General features: G+C 41.0%; 1 protein-coding gene across 1 annotated transcript in view; it reads left to right on the forward strand.

Annotated features, from left to right (window-relative positions):
* The window catches only part of CLVS1 (clavesin 1), a 175,207-nt gene that overhangs the window by 65,928 nt on the left and 95,433 nt on the right, over positions 1-13,846 (forward strand). Inside the window, exon 3 of the mRNA XM_070802587.1 lies at positions 281-455. Coding sequence (XP_070658688.1) covers positions 281-455 — 175 coding nt within the window. The remainder of the gene's footprint in view (positions 1-280; positions 456-13,846) is intronic.

A 13,846-nucleotide genomic window follows, 5' to 3' on the forward strand; every position in this document is an offset into this window, starting at 1 on the left:
TATACGGTATTTGTTTTTCTTTTTCTGACTTACTTCACTGTGTATGACAGGCTCTAGGTCCATCCACATCACGACAAATGACCCAATTTCCTTTTCACGGCCGAGTGTATTCCATTGTATGTATGTTTGGTCACTGTATTCCCAGTCACTTTGGGTAGAGGACACCGGTGTTGCCCTGCAGCCCGGGCTCAAGGAGCAGAGTGAGCTGGCCAGGGCTCCACAGGCCGAGTTCTATCATCTGCTGATATTCACGCTCTGCCTCTTTCTGCTTTGGCTGCAGGAACTCCTTCACAGACATCCTCCGGGCCATCCTGCTGTCACTGGAAGTCCTTATTGAAGATCCGGAGCTTCAGATAAATGGTTTCATTTTAATTATAGACTGGAGTAATTTCTCCTTCAAACAAGCCTCCAAGCTGACACCTTCAATCCTCAAACTAGCCATCGAAGGGTTGCAGGTAAGTTCACTGAATGTACTAATACCTTCCAAGACTGTATGTGACCATGTGCTCTTTTCTTATTGCAACTAAAGTGATATTTGTCTTTGAGAAAGGTAAAAGAAAACTTTGATAAAAATCCACCTGTGAGAACTCTATTTTTATCCCAGTCTCAGTTTAGATGTTGTTGTTGTTTTTAAATTAGACTCCATTTTCATTAACAGCTCTAAATTACGGTTTCCACGGGTACAAATTACCTACCGTAGCAATTATGAAGAAAGCTTGGGGATGTTTAGCCAAATTCATCTGAGAGTTCACAAAAATTAAAGCTAAAAAACATCTGCTTTATGAGAGTGCTCTTACAGTGCGGTGGCATGGAAGCTTTTCAGGGTTTCTGGGAGCATCTTTGCACAGGAAAATGTGCCTGGTGGGTCCTTACTTCCCCAAGTGCTATATGCCGAGGTGTGTATACTAAAGGCTATCACTCCTGGGCAGATAAAGGAAGCAGGCAGAACTCTACTTCTGTTTGTATGACCAGTCATTAGGACTTTGGGACAGGGGCTTTTGTACTGGGTAGAGGTTAGGGGAGTCCATCCCTGGGGTCCTTTCTGCTTGAAGGACCAATGATTGTGTGAAAACTAAGTCAGAGGGGCAATGCTGCTTAACTTTGTGGTAACACATTACAATACAAAAGAAAAGGCATACAGGGAGATTCAGAACCAGCACAGAAGAAACTCATACCCATTCTTCATTCTGTAGGAAGATTGACTCAATGGAGTGACTCCCCTCCCAATAGACTGCAGTTACATGCAGCTATGTAGACAGCAAAAATACCTGTTAATTCTCAGATCAGGCAGCCAGTACTCGAGCTCTTCAAAATACAAGACTAGGAAATCCATTTCAATCCCCTATCCTACTCCAGTGTAATGAGTAATTGATGCACCTGCTTTTTAAACTGTGGCTGATTTACATTAGGCTTCTGGCAAATACGTAGCACTTGTTAGGCTTCTGATGAATTTATGTTTATTGAATTGATCTTATTTTGTTGAAAGGGTTTCCTGTTTCAGAACAGGGGCAAGTACACACTGTTCCAAGAATGCCAAGTGGTCCTGGGCAGCTACATCATGCAGTGTGTTGGCGGCACATTTTTAAAGTTGTTTTTGCATTTCTAGATTACAGTGTATCCTGCCTTGCCCTAAAAATCTCAATCACAGACTTTTCTGTCCTTTACTGCCAATCATTTTCTCCTAGCTCCCTTTTTCTCCACCGTCCTCTCTTCTAAGCCTCTGAACATCTGATCTCTCTCTCTCTCTAAAGCTTTTTATCAAAGGGAGTTTTAAAGTAAGCTGCAAGGTTTATTTCATACCCTATAATTACACTGGCCATATCTTCGGGATTTTCTGTGGTAGTACAAGCTTCATGCATTTTTATCTTTCTAAAAAGAGACAATTCATTACATGTGTAAATAGCTGTGATTCAAGTTCTATGTAATTATAATATTTTTTTCATAAATCAGGAAGAAAATGTACTTTTTCCAACCCTGTGTTCCAATTTTTCTTTCTGGAAATGGTGTGGATTATATAACATGTCCCCTGCCAACTTCTCTAGGCTGATGTGGGTCTTACTGAGTTAATGCATGTAAGTGTGTTTTAAAACATAGAGCTGTACCTACATTTGTAAGGTATTTTACAAGAAATACTAGATGACCTTTTGTGGGGCAAGGCAAGTCTACCTGGGCCTTCTCTTGTCATGTACCAGGGATGCATTCCACAATGTTCCATAGCTCTGGCTAAAGAAGAGCCTCTGCTGGGAGAAGGGGAGACGCACAAGGACAGGGTCAGAGTGGAGAACCGGTACTTCCTCCCATCATCTCTCAGAGCAAAGACCTGGACCCTTCTGTCACTGAGCAACGTAAACTCCCTTGACTGGGGGACAGCATCATGCCAATCAGGCTCTGGATTGGGATGCAGCTTTTTCTGCAAATTCTGCCTTCCCAGACCCTAAATACCTGAGATAGGTGCAATTTTTCCAAGAGAAGAAAGTCAGTGGTCCCTGAAGAAGCTGAGCTTGGGCGTGGCTCTGTCCAGGATATGGGCTTCCTGTCCTAACAGTGTTGGCTGGGTTCCTGCCCCACACTTGGTGGCCATCTCTGGTCAGCCACTGGCAACTACTTACTCCAGGCCATCCTCTCTCAGGCTCTGTGGACATTCAGATGCCATGGTCACCTCTCTTCCAGCTCTCCCAGGGAACTTTTTTCTCTGCAGCAGTTGTTTCCATGCACACTGCAACCAATAATTCCTTTGGGCATTTCAAAATGTCCGAACTGGTAGGAAGCAGAATTCATGCCTTTGTGGTCATGCTATTGTACAAGGAAGAGCCCATACGGGCCTCCATATGCCAACCATGAAAATTCAAGATAAATTCCACACCACTTCTGGGATGGGTGAAGGCATCAACTTTACTGGAGAAAGAAAAAGTCAGTGAGAGATGAGAGGTTGCTGTTGTTCCTTTTACTGCTACACCTTCAGAAAGGCCCAAAGAGGTTTGTGTGTCTTGTAGACAGGCAGAGGAATTCTACCAAACATTTAAAGAAGAGTTAATACCTATCCTTCTCAAACTATTCCAAAAAACTGAAGAGAGAACACCTCCAAACTCATTCTACAAGGCCAGCATTACCAAAACCAAAGACATTATTAAAAGAAAAAGAGAGAAAGAAAATTAGAGGTCAATATCCCTGATAAATGTAGATGCAAAAATCCTCAAAAAAGTATTCGCAAATTGAATTCAACAATACATTAAATGATAATTCATCATGGTCATCGGGATGTATTCCAGGGAAGCAAGGATAGTTCAATATCCACAAGTTAATCAATGTGATACTCCACATTAACAAAATGAAGGGTAAAATCACATGATTGTGGGCAGGGGTGGGGAGGGAAGAACAGGCACAACACAAGGATGTATGATACCATAATGATCGATACTTATGATTACACACTTGTCCAAATGTGCAGAGTGTCCACCAAAAGTGAGACACAATGTAAATGATAGGCTTTGTGTGATTATGATGTGTCAACGTAGGTTCATCAGTTGTAATGAACGTACAACTCTGACGGGGACTGACGATAATGAGGGAGGCTACGCATGTGTGGGAGCAGAGGATATGGGAAATCTCTGTCCTTTCCAGTCAATTTTGCTGTGAATGTAAAACTGCTCTAGAAAATAAAGTTTTAGTGAATAAAAGTGCAATTACACTCAATCATTCAAAGAAAAAGGCATGTGCATAGAACTTTGGTTATGCATTTTATAGGCCAAATTAATGAGTTATAATAATATTCATGTAGAAGACTACTCTTTAAGGGATCATCAGATTTTCTACATCAAATTAACCCTGGATCAGCCAGTCATGAAATTCTAATAATATATATTGTATATGTTCCTTCTTTAGAACAATGGGATATGTCATTGTTTAGAATATTAAGTTGTCCCAGCTACATAGTCTGTGAATATTAGTTCAAAATAACTTTAGTTAAAATACTAATTTTGAGAATGCCTGGAAGTCATTTTCTCTTATTCTGCTGTTTCATCTCTTAAATGTGGTAAGTAATGTCTAAAAGAGCCATCGTATCTATTCATTACAACCTGTTTAAATTTTAACCAAACAAAGTAATATTTGTGCCACCATTTTAATATAGCAGAGCATTATTCTCAATTCTGCAGGGAAATTCTGGCAGAAAGAGCAACAAGCTGAAGTCCTGTTCTTGAGTTTTGCAATGTTTCCAAAATCAATTTTTGGAATCATTTCTTATAAATCACTGCTGCCCAACCATTACAATCAACAGACAGCATATATCAATGTTCAGCCAACCCAGATACTTAAAGAATTGACTGTGCCGAAGTGTTTTACTAAGCAAGAGTTATAGGCTATTTACAAAATATTTGGTTCCCTAAGGACCCAGATGTTGTTAAAGATTTACAGAAGCTTACTTCTGACTCACCAGAGATTTAGAAAGCAGTCTTTTTTTTTTTTTTTTCCTCTCATTTCTGTGCTTATGTTATTTTTGTCTGCCCAATCGAGCACTTTATCAACTCATTAACTCTTCATTCCAGTTCAAGGTTTGTGGTATGACTTTTGTTGTTGTTTTGTTAAAAATGGCTTTATAATATTTACATCAACTTTTATTTAAACTCTCCCATGTGAGAGTTGAACCATAAAGAAGGCTGAGGGCCAAAGAACTGATGCTTCACTTTCAAATTGTGGTGCTGGAGAAGACTCTTCAGAGTCCCTTGGACAGCAAGGAGATCAAGCTAGTCAATTCTAAAGGAAATCAGTTGTGAATATTCATTGGAAGGACTGATGCTGAAGCTGAAGCTCCAATACTTTGGCCACCTGGTGGGAAAAGCCAACTCAATGGAAAAGACCTTGATGCTAGGAAAGACTGAGGGCAAGAGGAGAAGGGGATGACAGAGGATGAGACGGTTGGATGGCATCATCAACTCAATGGACATGAGTTTGAACAAACTCCGGGAAAGGAGTGGAAAAGGAAGTCCGTTGCTTTTCCAACTCTTAACCCAAAGGTGGGAAGGGATTGGGAGCAATGCTCAGAGGCTCAGCTGCGAACCATTCATCTCCTTGGAAGCCCTTTTCATGAAACTGTTTCCAACCTTCATCCATCCTCTCTTGCCTCCTTCCCACATCCTGCTCCTCTCATATCCTACTTTTCCATCCCTTTTCCAAAACACACAATGCATTCACTTGTCTTTGGGGAATCTAAAGTGCCCTATTCACTTGGAAGACTAGAACAGTAAAACATTCATAAAGTCACTGGAAAACATGACAGTTCCTGAGGGTAAATGAACGGCAGGAGGTGATCGTATTTTTGGAAAGGCTGGTTGGGAAGATGCATTTCAAGTTAGTAGTAGATTCACACCCAATCAACCATCTATGACTCAGACATGCAGGCCCACTGATTCATGGTGTATTCGTTCAACAGAAAATGTGGGTCAGGTATTCTCCTAAACTGGTTGATAGTGGAGAACAAAGCAACCTGGCTTCCTGAAGCTTACATTCTATCATGCAAAGTTTGCAAACCACCAGTCTCAGCATCACCAGGAGCTAGTCAGAAATGTGGAGCCTCAGGCACTACCCCCAAACTTACTAAATCAGTCTGCATTTCAAGTTCTGCATACAAATGAACGTTGGAGAAGCACTGCTCTACTAGCCGGTATGGCAGTGTAACGCGATGGATCTCACCCATAAATGCAGACTCCCCTGGAGGGTCTGTTACAACCCACATCCCTTGTTCCTATTCCCAGTCTCTGATTCCATAGGTCTGGAGCACAGTCCATAAGCTTACACTTCAAACACGTTCCCAGGTGCTGCTGCTGGTGGTACAACCAGACAACGCAGGTGAGAGTAGAGTCCAACTATTTGGACTTTAGTCCTGGCTCTGCTACCCAAAGACCTCAGGCCTTAGGGTTTATCTCTATCAGCTCTAGTTTTTGTTGTCTGTAAAGATGTGGTGGTAAAACAGAACTACCTCACTGGTTTATGGTAGAAATTAAATAGTGCATGAAAAGTGCCTGGGCCACAGATTGTAGCCTGCCAGGCTTCTCTGTCCATGGGATTTCCCAGGCAAGAATACTGGAGAGGGTTGCCATTTCCTTCTCCAGGGGATCTTCCTAACCCAGGGATTGAACCCAAATCTCCTGTGTCTCATGCATTGGCAGGCAAATTCTTTCTCTGTTGCCTCAACTTTTGAAAGTTTGAAATTAGATCTCACCAGCTGTTCACTGGTGGAGAAGGCAATGGAACTCCACTCCAGTACTCTTGCCTGGAAAATCCCATGGATGGAGGAGCTTGGAAGGCTGCAGTCCATGGGGTCACTGAGGGTCAGACACGACTGAGCGACTTCACTTTCACTTTTCACTAAGGAAATGGCAACCCACTCCAGTGTTCTTGCCTGGAGAATCCCAGGGACAGGGAGCCTGGTGGGCTGCCGTGTATGGGGTTGCACAGAGTCGGACACGACTGAAGCGACTTAGCAGCAACAGCAGCAGCAACAGCAGCGGCAGCAGCAGCAGCTGTTCACTGGACCCAAACAAGGGTGCTCCCTTCTCACCTCAGTCAATGACTTGGGTCCAGTTTGGTGTCACCTGTTCAGACAGTGGCACATGAGGTGCCTTTTCTTTCTGTTTACATGTTGCGATCTCTTGAATCATTACCAGAGTCTGCTCCCAAAGCCTCTATAGTTGAGTGATTAATGAGGTTGAACTTCACGTCTTTTCATCAGGACTCTTTTATCAGTAACATTTACAGTCTTTGATTGATTCTTACACTTTCCACATATTAAAGAATATTAATAAATGGAAGAAGGAAGGTATTTTGTATATATTTTGCCAAGAAGGTTCTTAATTCATTCTGAACACTCCAGGGATGCCTGACGAACAATTTCCTCTAAACAAACTACCCTTTACCTTCCCAGGCCACAAAGCTACAATCCTGAGTTTGCAATAGTAGAATATGTTATTACAGAAATATTAGAGGAATAAAATGTCCCCTGTAATGTGCTACCTTGTTAAGTATCCATTAAACTCAGGAAGATGATTAGAGGTAATGACACTCCGGTGATGCTGATGGCAGATAGGATGGCCCATTTAAAACAGTTCCAATTAAACAGGTCTATCCCTGGCATGTTGTTGATAAATGGTTTTTCTGGACTCCCATGCATTATAGACCTGGCCAATGCCTGGATTCATCCATTCAAGAAACCGTTACTAAGACTTGACTTTGAGTCAGTCACAAATAAACAGATGCTGTCCCTACTCTCAGCAAGCCATCATTCAGAGGAGAGGCAGCTCTATAAACAAATGATGAAAACGATGTTGCATGTGCAAGAAGGGAGATACACACACCAGGTTAATACAATCCCAGTTCAGGCAGGGGGAGTTAGGAATGGCCTCTTGGGTAAAGCTGCATCTTGACTGATTCTTAACAGGTGAGTGCGGAAGAGCCAAGTGAAAGCAGGCTGGGAGAAATTTCAGGCAAAGAAGGTATTATGGGCAAAAATACAGGGGCAAGTTGTTTTTGTTGTTTAGTCATTAAGTCATGTCCAACTCTTTACGACCCCATAGACTGTAGCCCTCCAGGCTCCTCTGTCCATGGGATTTCCCATGCAAGAATACTGGAGTGGGTTGCCATGCCCTCCTCCAGGGGATCTTCCCAACTGAGGTATCAAACCTGTGTCTCCGGCATTGGCAGATGGATTCTTTACCACCGAGCCAACCAGAGGCAAGATCACAGAGGCAAGACCTCAGTCAATAAGAGAGAAAGAAACAGAATCAAGTTCCTAATCCTGGCATGCACCAGGACCAGGCAAGGAGCCTGTGTGCCCCTGTGCCATGCTAAGGAGCTTGGTCTCTTTCTGCAGGTGTTGAGGGCCATCTTGAAGCAGGATGACAACACAGACTGATGCTTCCCATGGGATCAATTTGGCAGGTATGAGCAGGGAAGAGTCAAAGGTGGGGAACCAAATAAAAGACAACTGCGATCATTCAAGTAAGAAGTAAGAGGTTAAAGTAGGAGTGACCAAAAGATTTTGACAACTACATAGGAAGTCAAGTAAGGCAGTGATTGGTTGTTGGATGCTTGAGAATGGAAAGTGAAGATGGAAGAGTCCATGATAAAGCTTGGGTGTGCAGCCTGGGTGAAGGGTAGGGATGGTGCCAACCAATAAGATGGTGAAGACAGAAGCAGGCAGGTGTGGGAGAGAATAAGCCCTTGACAACACTGGTCTACACCATTCTTACAACACTTTTTTTTATCACCCAGTGCTGCAAATCTATAACTTTACCTTCATCGAAATAGCCTTAGTGCTTATGTCAGGGATGGATAAACAGGCTTTCCCTCATATACTAAATCTAAACAACTGAAATACAGCTCAGGAAAAAAAGAATGCTGGCACTGATTGATGATGGTTCCTTTCACTGTAGATCATAAACAGCAAGTCTGCCACACATCCTGGGCTTCCCAAGTGGCTCAGTGGTAAAGAACATGCCTGCCAATGCAGGAGACACAGGAGACATGGTTTCAATCCCTGAATCAGGAAGATTCCCTGGAGGAGGAAATGGCAACCCACTCCAGCATTCTTGCCTGGGAAAGCCCATGGATAGGAAGCCTGGAGGGTTACAGTCCAGGGGGTATCAAAGAGTCAGACATGACTGAGTACACACACACACTCCCTGACCTGGGTATTCTAGCTAAATTGGGGGACAGTCTAGTGTTCATGGTACAAGAAATAAGGAGAATAACCATAGGGTGAGACAGCATCTTGAAGAAGCTCATTATCTCTGCTCTAGGTTAAACACAATCAAACCTGGTGATGATGATGGTGGTGGTGATGATGATACTTACTGTTAGTCTGGCACTTAAACCACCGTCACCCAGTGCCTAATTTGATCCTCTCAACAGCCCTTGGTTTTCCCAAGTGGCACTAGCGGTAAAGAACCCGCCGGCCAGAGCAGGAGATGTAAGAGATGAGGGTTCGAGCCCTGGGTCGAGAATATCCACTGGAGGATGGCATGGCAACCCACTCCAGTATTCTTGCCTGGAGAATCCCATGGACAGAGGAGCCTGAGGGGCTGCAGTCCAGGGGTCACAGAAAGTTGGACACAACTGAAAGCAACTTAGCATGTACAGCCCTTGGTAAGAAGCAGAGCAGGAGAATAACATATCATCACTTAAAAAAAACAACACAAAACCCCACAAAAGATTGACTGGATTAATCAGTGAAACATCAGTTCTGAATAAGATTTTAGTTGCCTTGGAGACCAACTAAAGACCCCAGACTTTTTGTTGCATCTCATAAGAGAAGGTGGAACTTGTGAGAATGAATAGCTGATAAAGTGCAGTCTCCATTTACATCAAAGGAAAGTATTTGTTGTTAAGAAACCAATAAGAATCATTAACTCATTTTAGCCCAAAGATAATTTTTCAAAGTGCAGTATTTTGTTTTTATACTTAGAAGGGCCTAATTTTTACGCAATAAACTCTTTATTGATGTGTTAATATACATCCAGAGAACTACCCAAATTGTAAGCATGCAGCAAAGTGAATTTTAAGAAAATGAAAACATTTAAGTAATCAAAAACAGATTAAGAAAAAGAATACTGCCAGTTACTCAGAGGTCCCTCCTTCCTCTGACTCAGTAGCTGACTCCCAAAGGTATCTAAGATCTCCACTAGCTTTGTTTGTAGTGATGCTTCCTAAGGCGCACTTGACATTCCAGGATGTCTGGCTCTAGATGAGTGATCACACCATTGTGGTTATCTGGGTCATGAAGAACTTTTCTGTATAGTTCTGTGTATTCTTGCCACCTCTTCTTAATATCTTCTGCTTCTGTTAGGTCCATACCATTTCTGTCCTTTATTGTGCTCATCTTTGCAAGAAATGTTCCCTTGGTATCTCCAATTTTCTTGAAGAGATCTCTAGTCTTTCCCATTCTATTGTTTTCCTCTATTTCTTTGCATTAATCACGTAGGAAGGCTTTCTTATCTCTCCTTGCTATTCTTTGGAACTCTGCACTCAAATGGGTGTATCTTTCCCTTTCTCCTTTGCCTTTAGCTTCTCTTCTTTTCTCAGATCTTTCTAAGGCCTCCTCAGACAACCATTTTGCCTTTTTGCATTTCTTTTTCTCGGGGATGGTCTTGAATACAAAATACGCAGCATCAAGTAAGTGTTACAAAATACCTGCATTAAATGTATACATTTTACTCTTAAAAGAATCTCTCAAACTTTCCTTTGGACCCCATTTATTTTCTTAATTTGGTCATGTGGTTTCCAGACTCACCATGTGTTAGAAGTCTGTAACAAGAATTTGGTGGAGGGGCTAATTCATATTGACATATAGACTATATCAAGAAATAACAGCTGTCAGCCAGGGAAGAAACACAAAGAAGATTAAAAATTTTACTACCAAAACTAGAAAGCACCATGCTTGTGGCCATGCCACATAGAGCTAAGAGTATCGTATACTGTGGAGCCAGATCATGGTGCACAGTTGTGATCCTGAGCTATCAGAAGAGTTTCAATCACTTAAACAAGTGATATTGAAGACACCATGGAAATGTGTAAATAGTAGAGAGAGATCTTCCTCTATAGTAGTTATAATGTGATATAGAAAATCTTACAGTTTAAGAGACACTTAGTCACTAGTATAATTTAGGAATCCTAGAAATTATTAATTTTTTGAGTTTTAAAGATTTTTTTTATAGTGAAAATAGCTTCAACATTACCAAGACAAAGCTCTTTAAAGGTTTATATTTCTTAAATAGGAGAACAACAGATGCTTTCGGTACTTTCAGCATTTGAAATCTGTTAAGATTTCTCAACTTGATTTCCACTCCCAAACCCCACTACTGGGGGTTCATTATACATGTTCAGTATAAAAAAATATTTTAAAAATACTGGTGATATTGGAAAGTAATTCAGTTCAGTTCAGTCATTCAGTCACTTTGCAATCCCATGGACTGCAGCACACCAGGCTTCCCTGTCCTCCTCTATCTCCTGGAGTTTGCTCAAACTCATGTCCATTGAGTCAGTGATGCCATCCAACCATCTAACCCTCTGCCTCCCTGCTTCTTCTCCTGCCCTCAGTCTTTCGCAGCATTAGGGTCTTTTCCAATGAGTCGGCTCTTCACATTAAGTGGCCAAAGTATTCATTTAATACTATTTAAAATCTGAGATAATTTTTGATAAGTATGAGTAATATGAATTTTCAAAGGATGAGAAAGAAGTCTCACTTCAATGACTATTTATTCAACTTTTCATTCGCCAGGGTTCCAAGCAGGCATAGGTGAGGGGACAGCTGGTCATGTCCCCAGGACGGGACAAACATTAGCCTGGTGTTTCTTCAGTGCCATGTGGGAGAAAAGGAAAAGTGAAGTGCTAGCCAGGCTCAGGGCAATTCTTGTTGAGCACAAAAGTTGGATGGAATATTTTGGAAAATACCTCCCACTGCTAACGGATTCTAACAATACAGTCATAAAGATGATTTCTCCTGTTTTGATAACATTAGATTTAGGAATTTAAAGATATTTAATGGAGATTATTAACATCATGAAAAAACTTGAAAGATTAAGCTAATGCCAACTGAAATGTCATTAATTGGGAGGAGTAATCCTTGATGCCTTAATCCAGAGACTTATTAAGGATTTGGAAGAAATTATGAATAACTTGTTCCATTAACTGAATGAGGTTTTAATTAAGATATTCTTAGGAAAGCAAAAGGACAGGGCAACTTTTAAGAGGATTTTCAGACTTTGGAAGGGGGAATTCAGTCCTGAAAGAGATGTAGAGAAGAGAGGACCTCATTTAGAAGCTACGAAAAAGACATCTTGAGAGATGTTAATATTTTCTGTTAAAAAAAAGAAAGCCTGAGCACATTCTGAAATATTTCTCTCTGGTCAGAGCATGGTATTGTTGAGTACTTTGGTAAAAAGTTCAATTTCTTGATTGTTCTTGTGTTTTCCTTTTCCTATAATATATTTCTGTAACTTTGCAAAAAACTGAGTGTCTTAATTACAACACCATCCAAAAGAAAGTTGGCCACATTTAATAATTTTGTTTTTATATATGTATATACAATTGATATGTACATACAATTGATACAGGCTTCCCTTGTGGCTCAGCTGGTAAAGAATCTGCCTGCAATGCAGGAGACCTGAGTTTGATCCTTGGGTTAGGAAGATCCCCTGGAGAAGGGAAAGGCTACCCACTCGAGTATTCTAGCCTGGAGATTCTGGCCTGCATCACAAAGAGTTGACACGACTGAGCGACTTTCACTGATCACTGATACAATTGACATATACAGATACAGCGTATATCTGTATCTATATAATTGATTATTAATTCTAAATGATTTTATCTCTGTATTTTTCACATTTCCATTTTTTTCTCTTCATCCCCAGAGTTGCCACTTCAGTTTGGGACCTCATCAGTTCTTTTTCAAAAGACAGAACAGTTTTTTAAATTGTTCTTTCTGCCTTGTTCTAAATTCTTTTAAAGATTCCATACTATCTTCTTAAAAATAAAATTTATCTTGTAATATACACCATTTCCTTTTAAGTTGAATAAATATTTTTTCATGATAAACTGAAAAAATAAACTTGAGCTTATTGGAGAATTTCAAAAAATGAAGAAGAAAATAAAAATTAACCTTAATTCCTCCGTCCAGACAGGCCCATAATTCATATTTTGTTGTTTCTCCTTTTCACCTTTTATCAAAATATAACTCACATACCATATAATTCACTCATTTAATGTGTACATTTAATGGTTTTTAGCATATTTACAGAGCTGTGTAATCATCACCACAGTCTAATTTTAGAACATTTTTATCATGCCTGCCCCCCAATCCCATACCCACTGCCAGTCACTCCTCATTCATCACTTCTCCACTCCTTTCAGAGCCACAAGAAACTGCTCATCCACATTCTGTTTGGATTAGATCAGATCAGATCAGTCACTCAGTCGTGTCCAACTCTTTGCGGCCCCGTGAATTGCAGCACGCCAGGCCTCCCTGTCCATCACCAACTCCCGGAGTTCACTCAGACTCACGTCCATCGAGTCAGTGATGCCATCCAGCCATCTCATCCTCTGTCGTCCCCTTCTCCTCTTGCCCCCAATCCCTTCCAGCATCAGAGTCTTTTCCAATGAGTCAACTCTTCGCACGAGGTGGCCAAAGTACTGGAGTTTCAGCTTTAGCGTCATTCCCTCCAAAGAAATCCCAGGGCTGATCTCCTTCAGAATGGACTGGTTGGATCTCCTTGCAGTCCAAGGGACTCTCAAGAGTCTTCTCCAATACCACAGCTCAAAATAGATTTTCCAATTCTGGATGTTTTATATGAATGGAATTAAACAATATGTGATCCTTTGTTATTGGTTTCTTTCACTTAGCATAATGTTTTCAAGGCTTATCCATGCTGTCATAGCTATCACGACTTCATTCCTTTTTAATGGCTGAATAATATTCCATTGCATGACTACCCCAATTTTTTTTCATTTTAGTTGCTGGCCAATTGAGTTCTTCCTATTTTTGACAATTATGAAGGATCTTGCTATGAACATTTATGTACACATTTTTTTCCAAAGTGGCTGCACCATTTTATATTCCTCCCAGGAATGTATGAGGTCTCAATTTCTCCACATCCTTGTTAACCCTAGCTGTTGTCTCTCTCTCTTTTTTTTTTTTAGTTATATCCATATTTGTTGGTGTGATGTAGTATCTCATTGAGGTTTTGCTTTGCGTTTCCCTAATGACTACCGGATACTAAGGATCTTTTCCTGTGCTTAGTGGCCACTTACACCCCTTTTTGGAGAATTGTATATTCAAATCCTTTTCTAATTTTGAGTT

The sequence above is a fragment of the Bos indicus genome, chromosome 14 (assembly GCF_029378745.1).
Source record: "Bos indicus isolate NIAB-ARS_2022 breed Sahiwal x Tharparkar chromosome 14, NIAB-ARS_B.indTharparkar_mat_pri_1.0, whole genome shotgun sequence".
NCBI lineage: Eukaryota > Metazoa > Chordata > Mammalia > Artiodactyla > Bovidae > Bos > Bos indicus.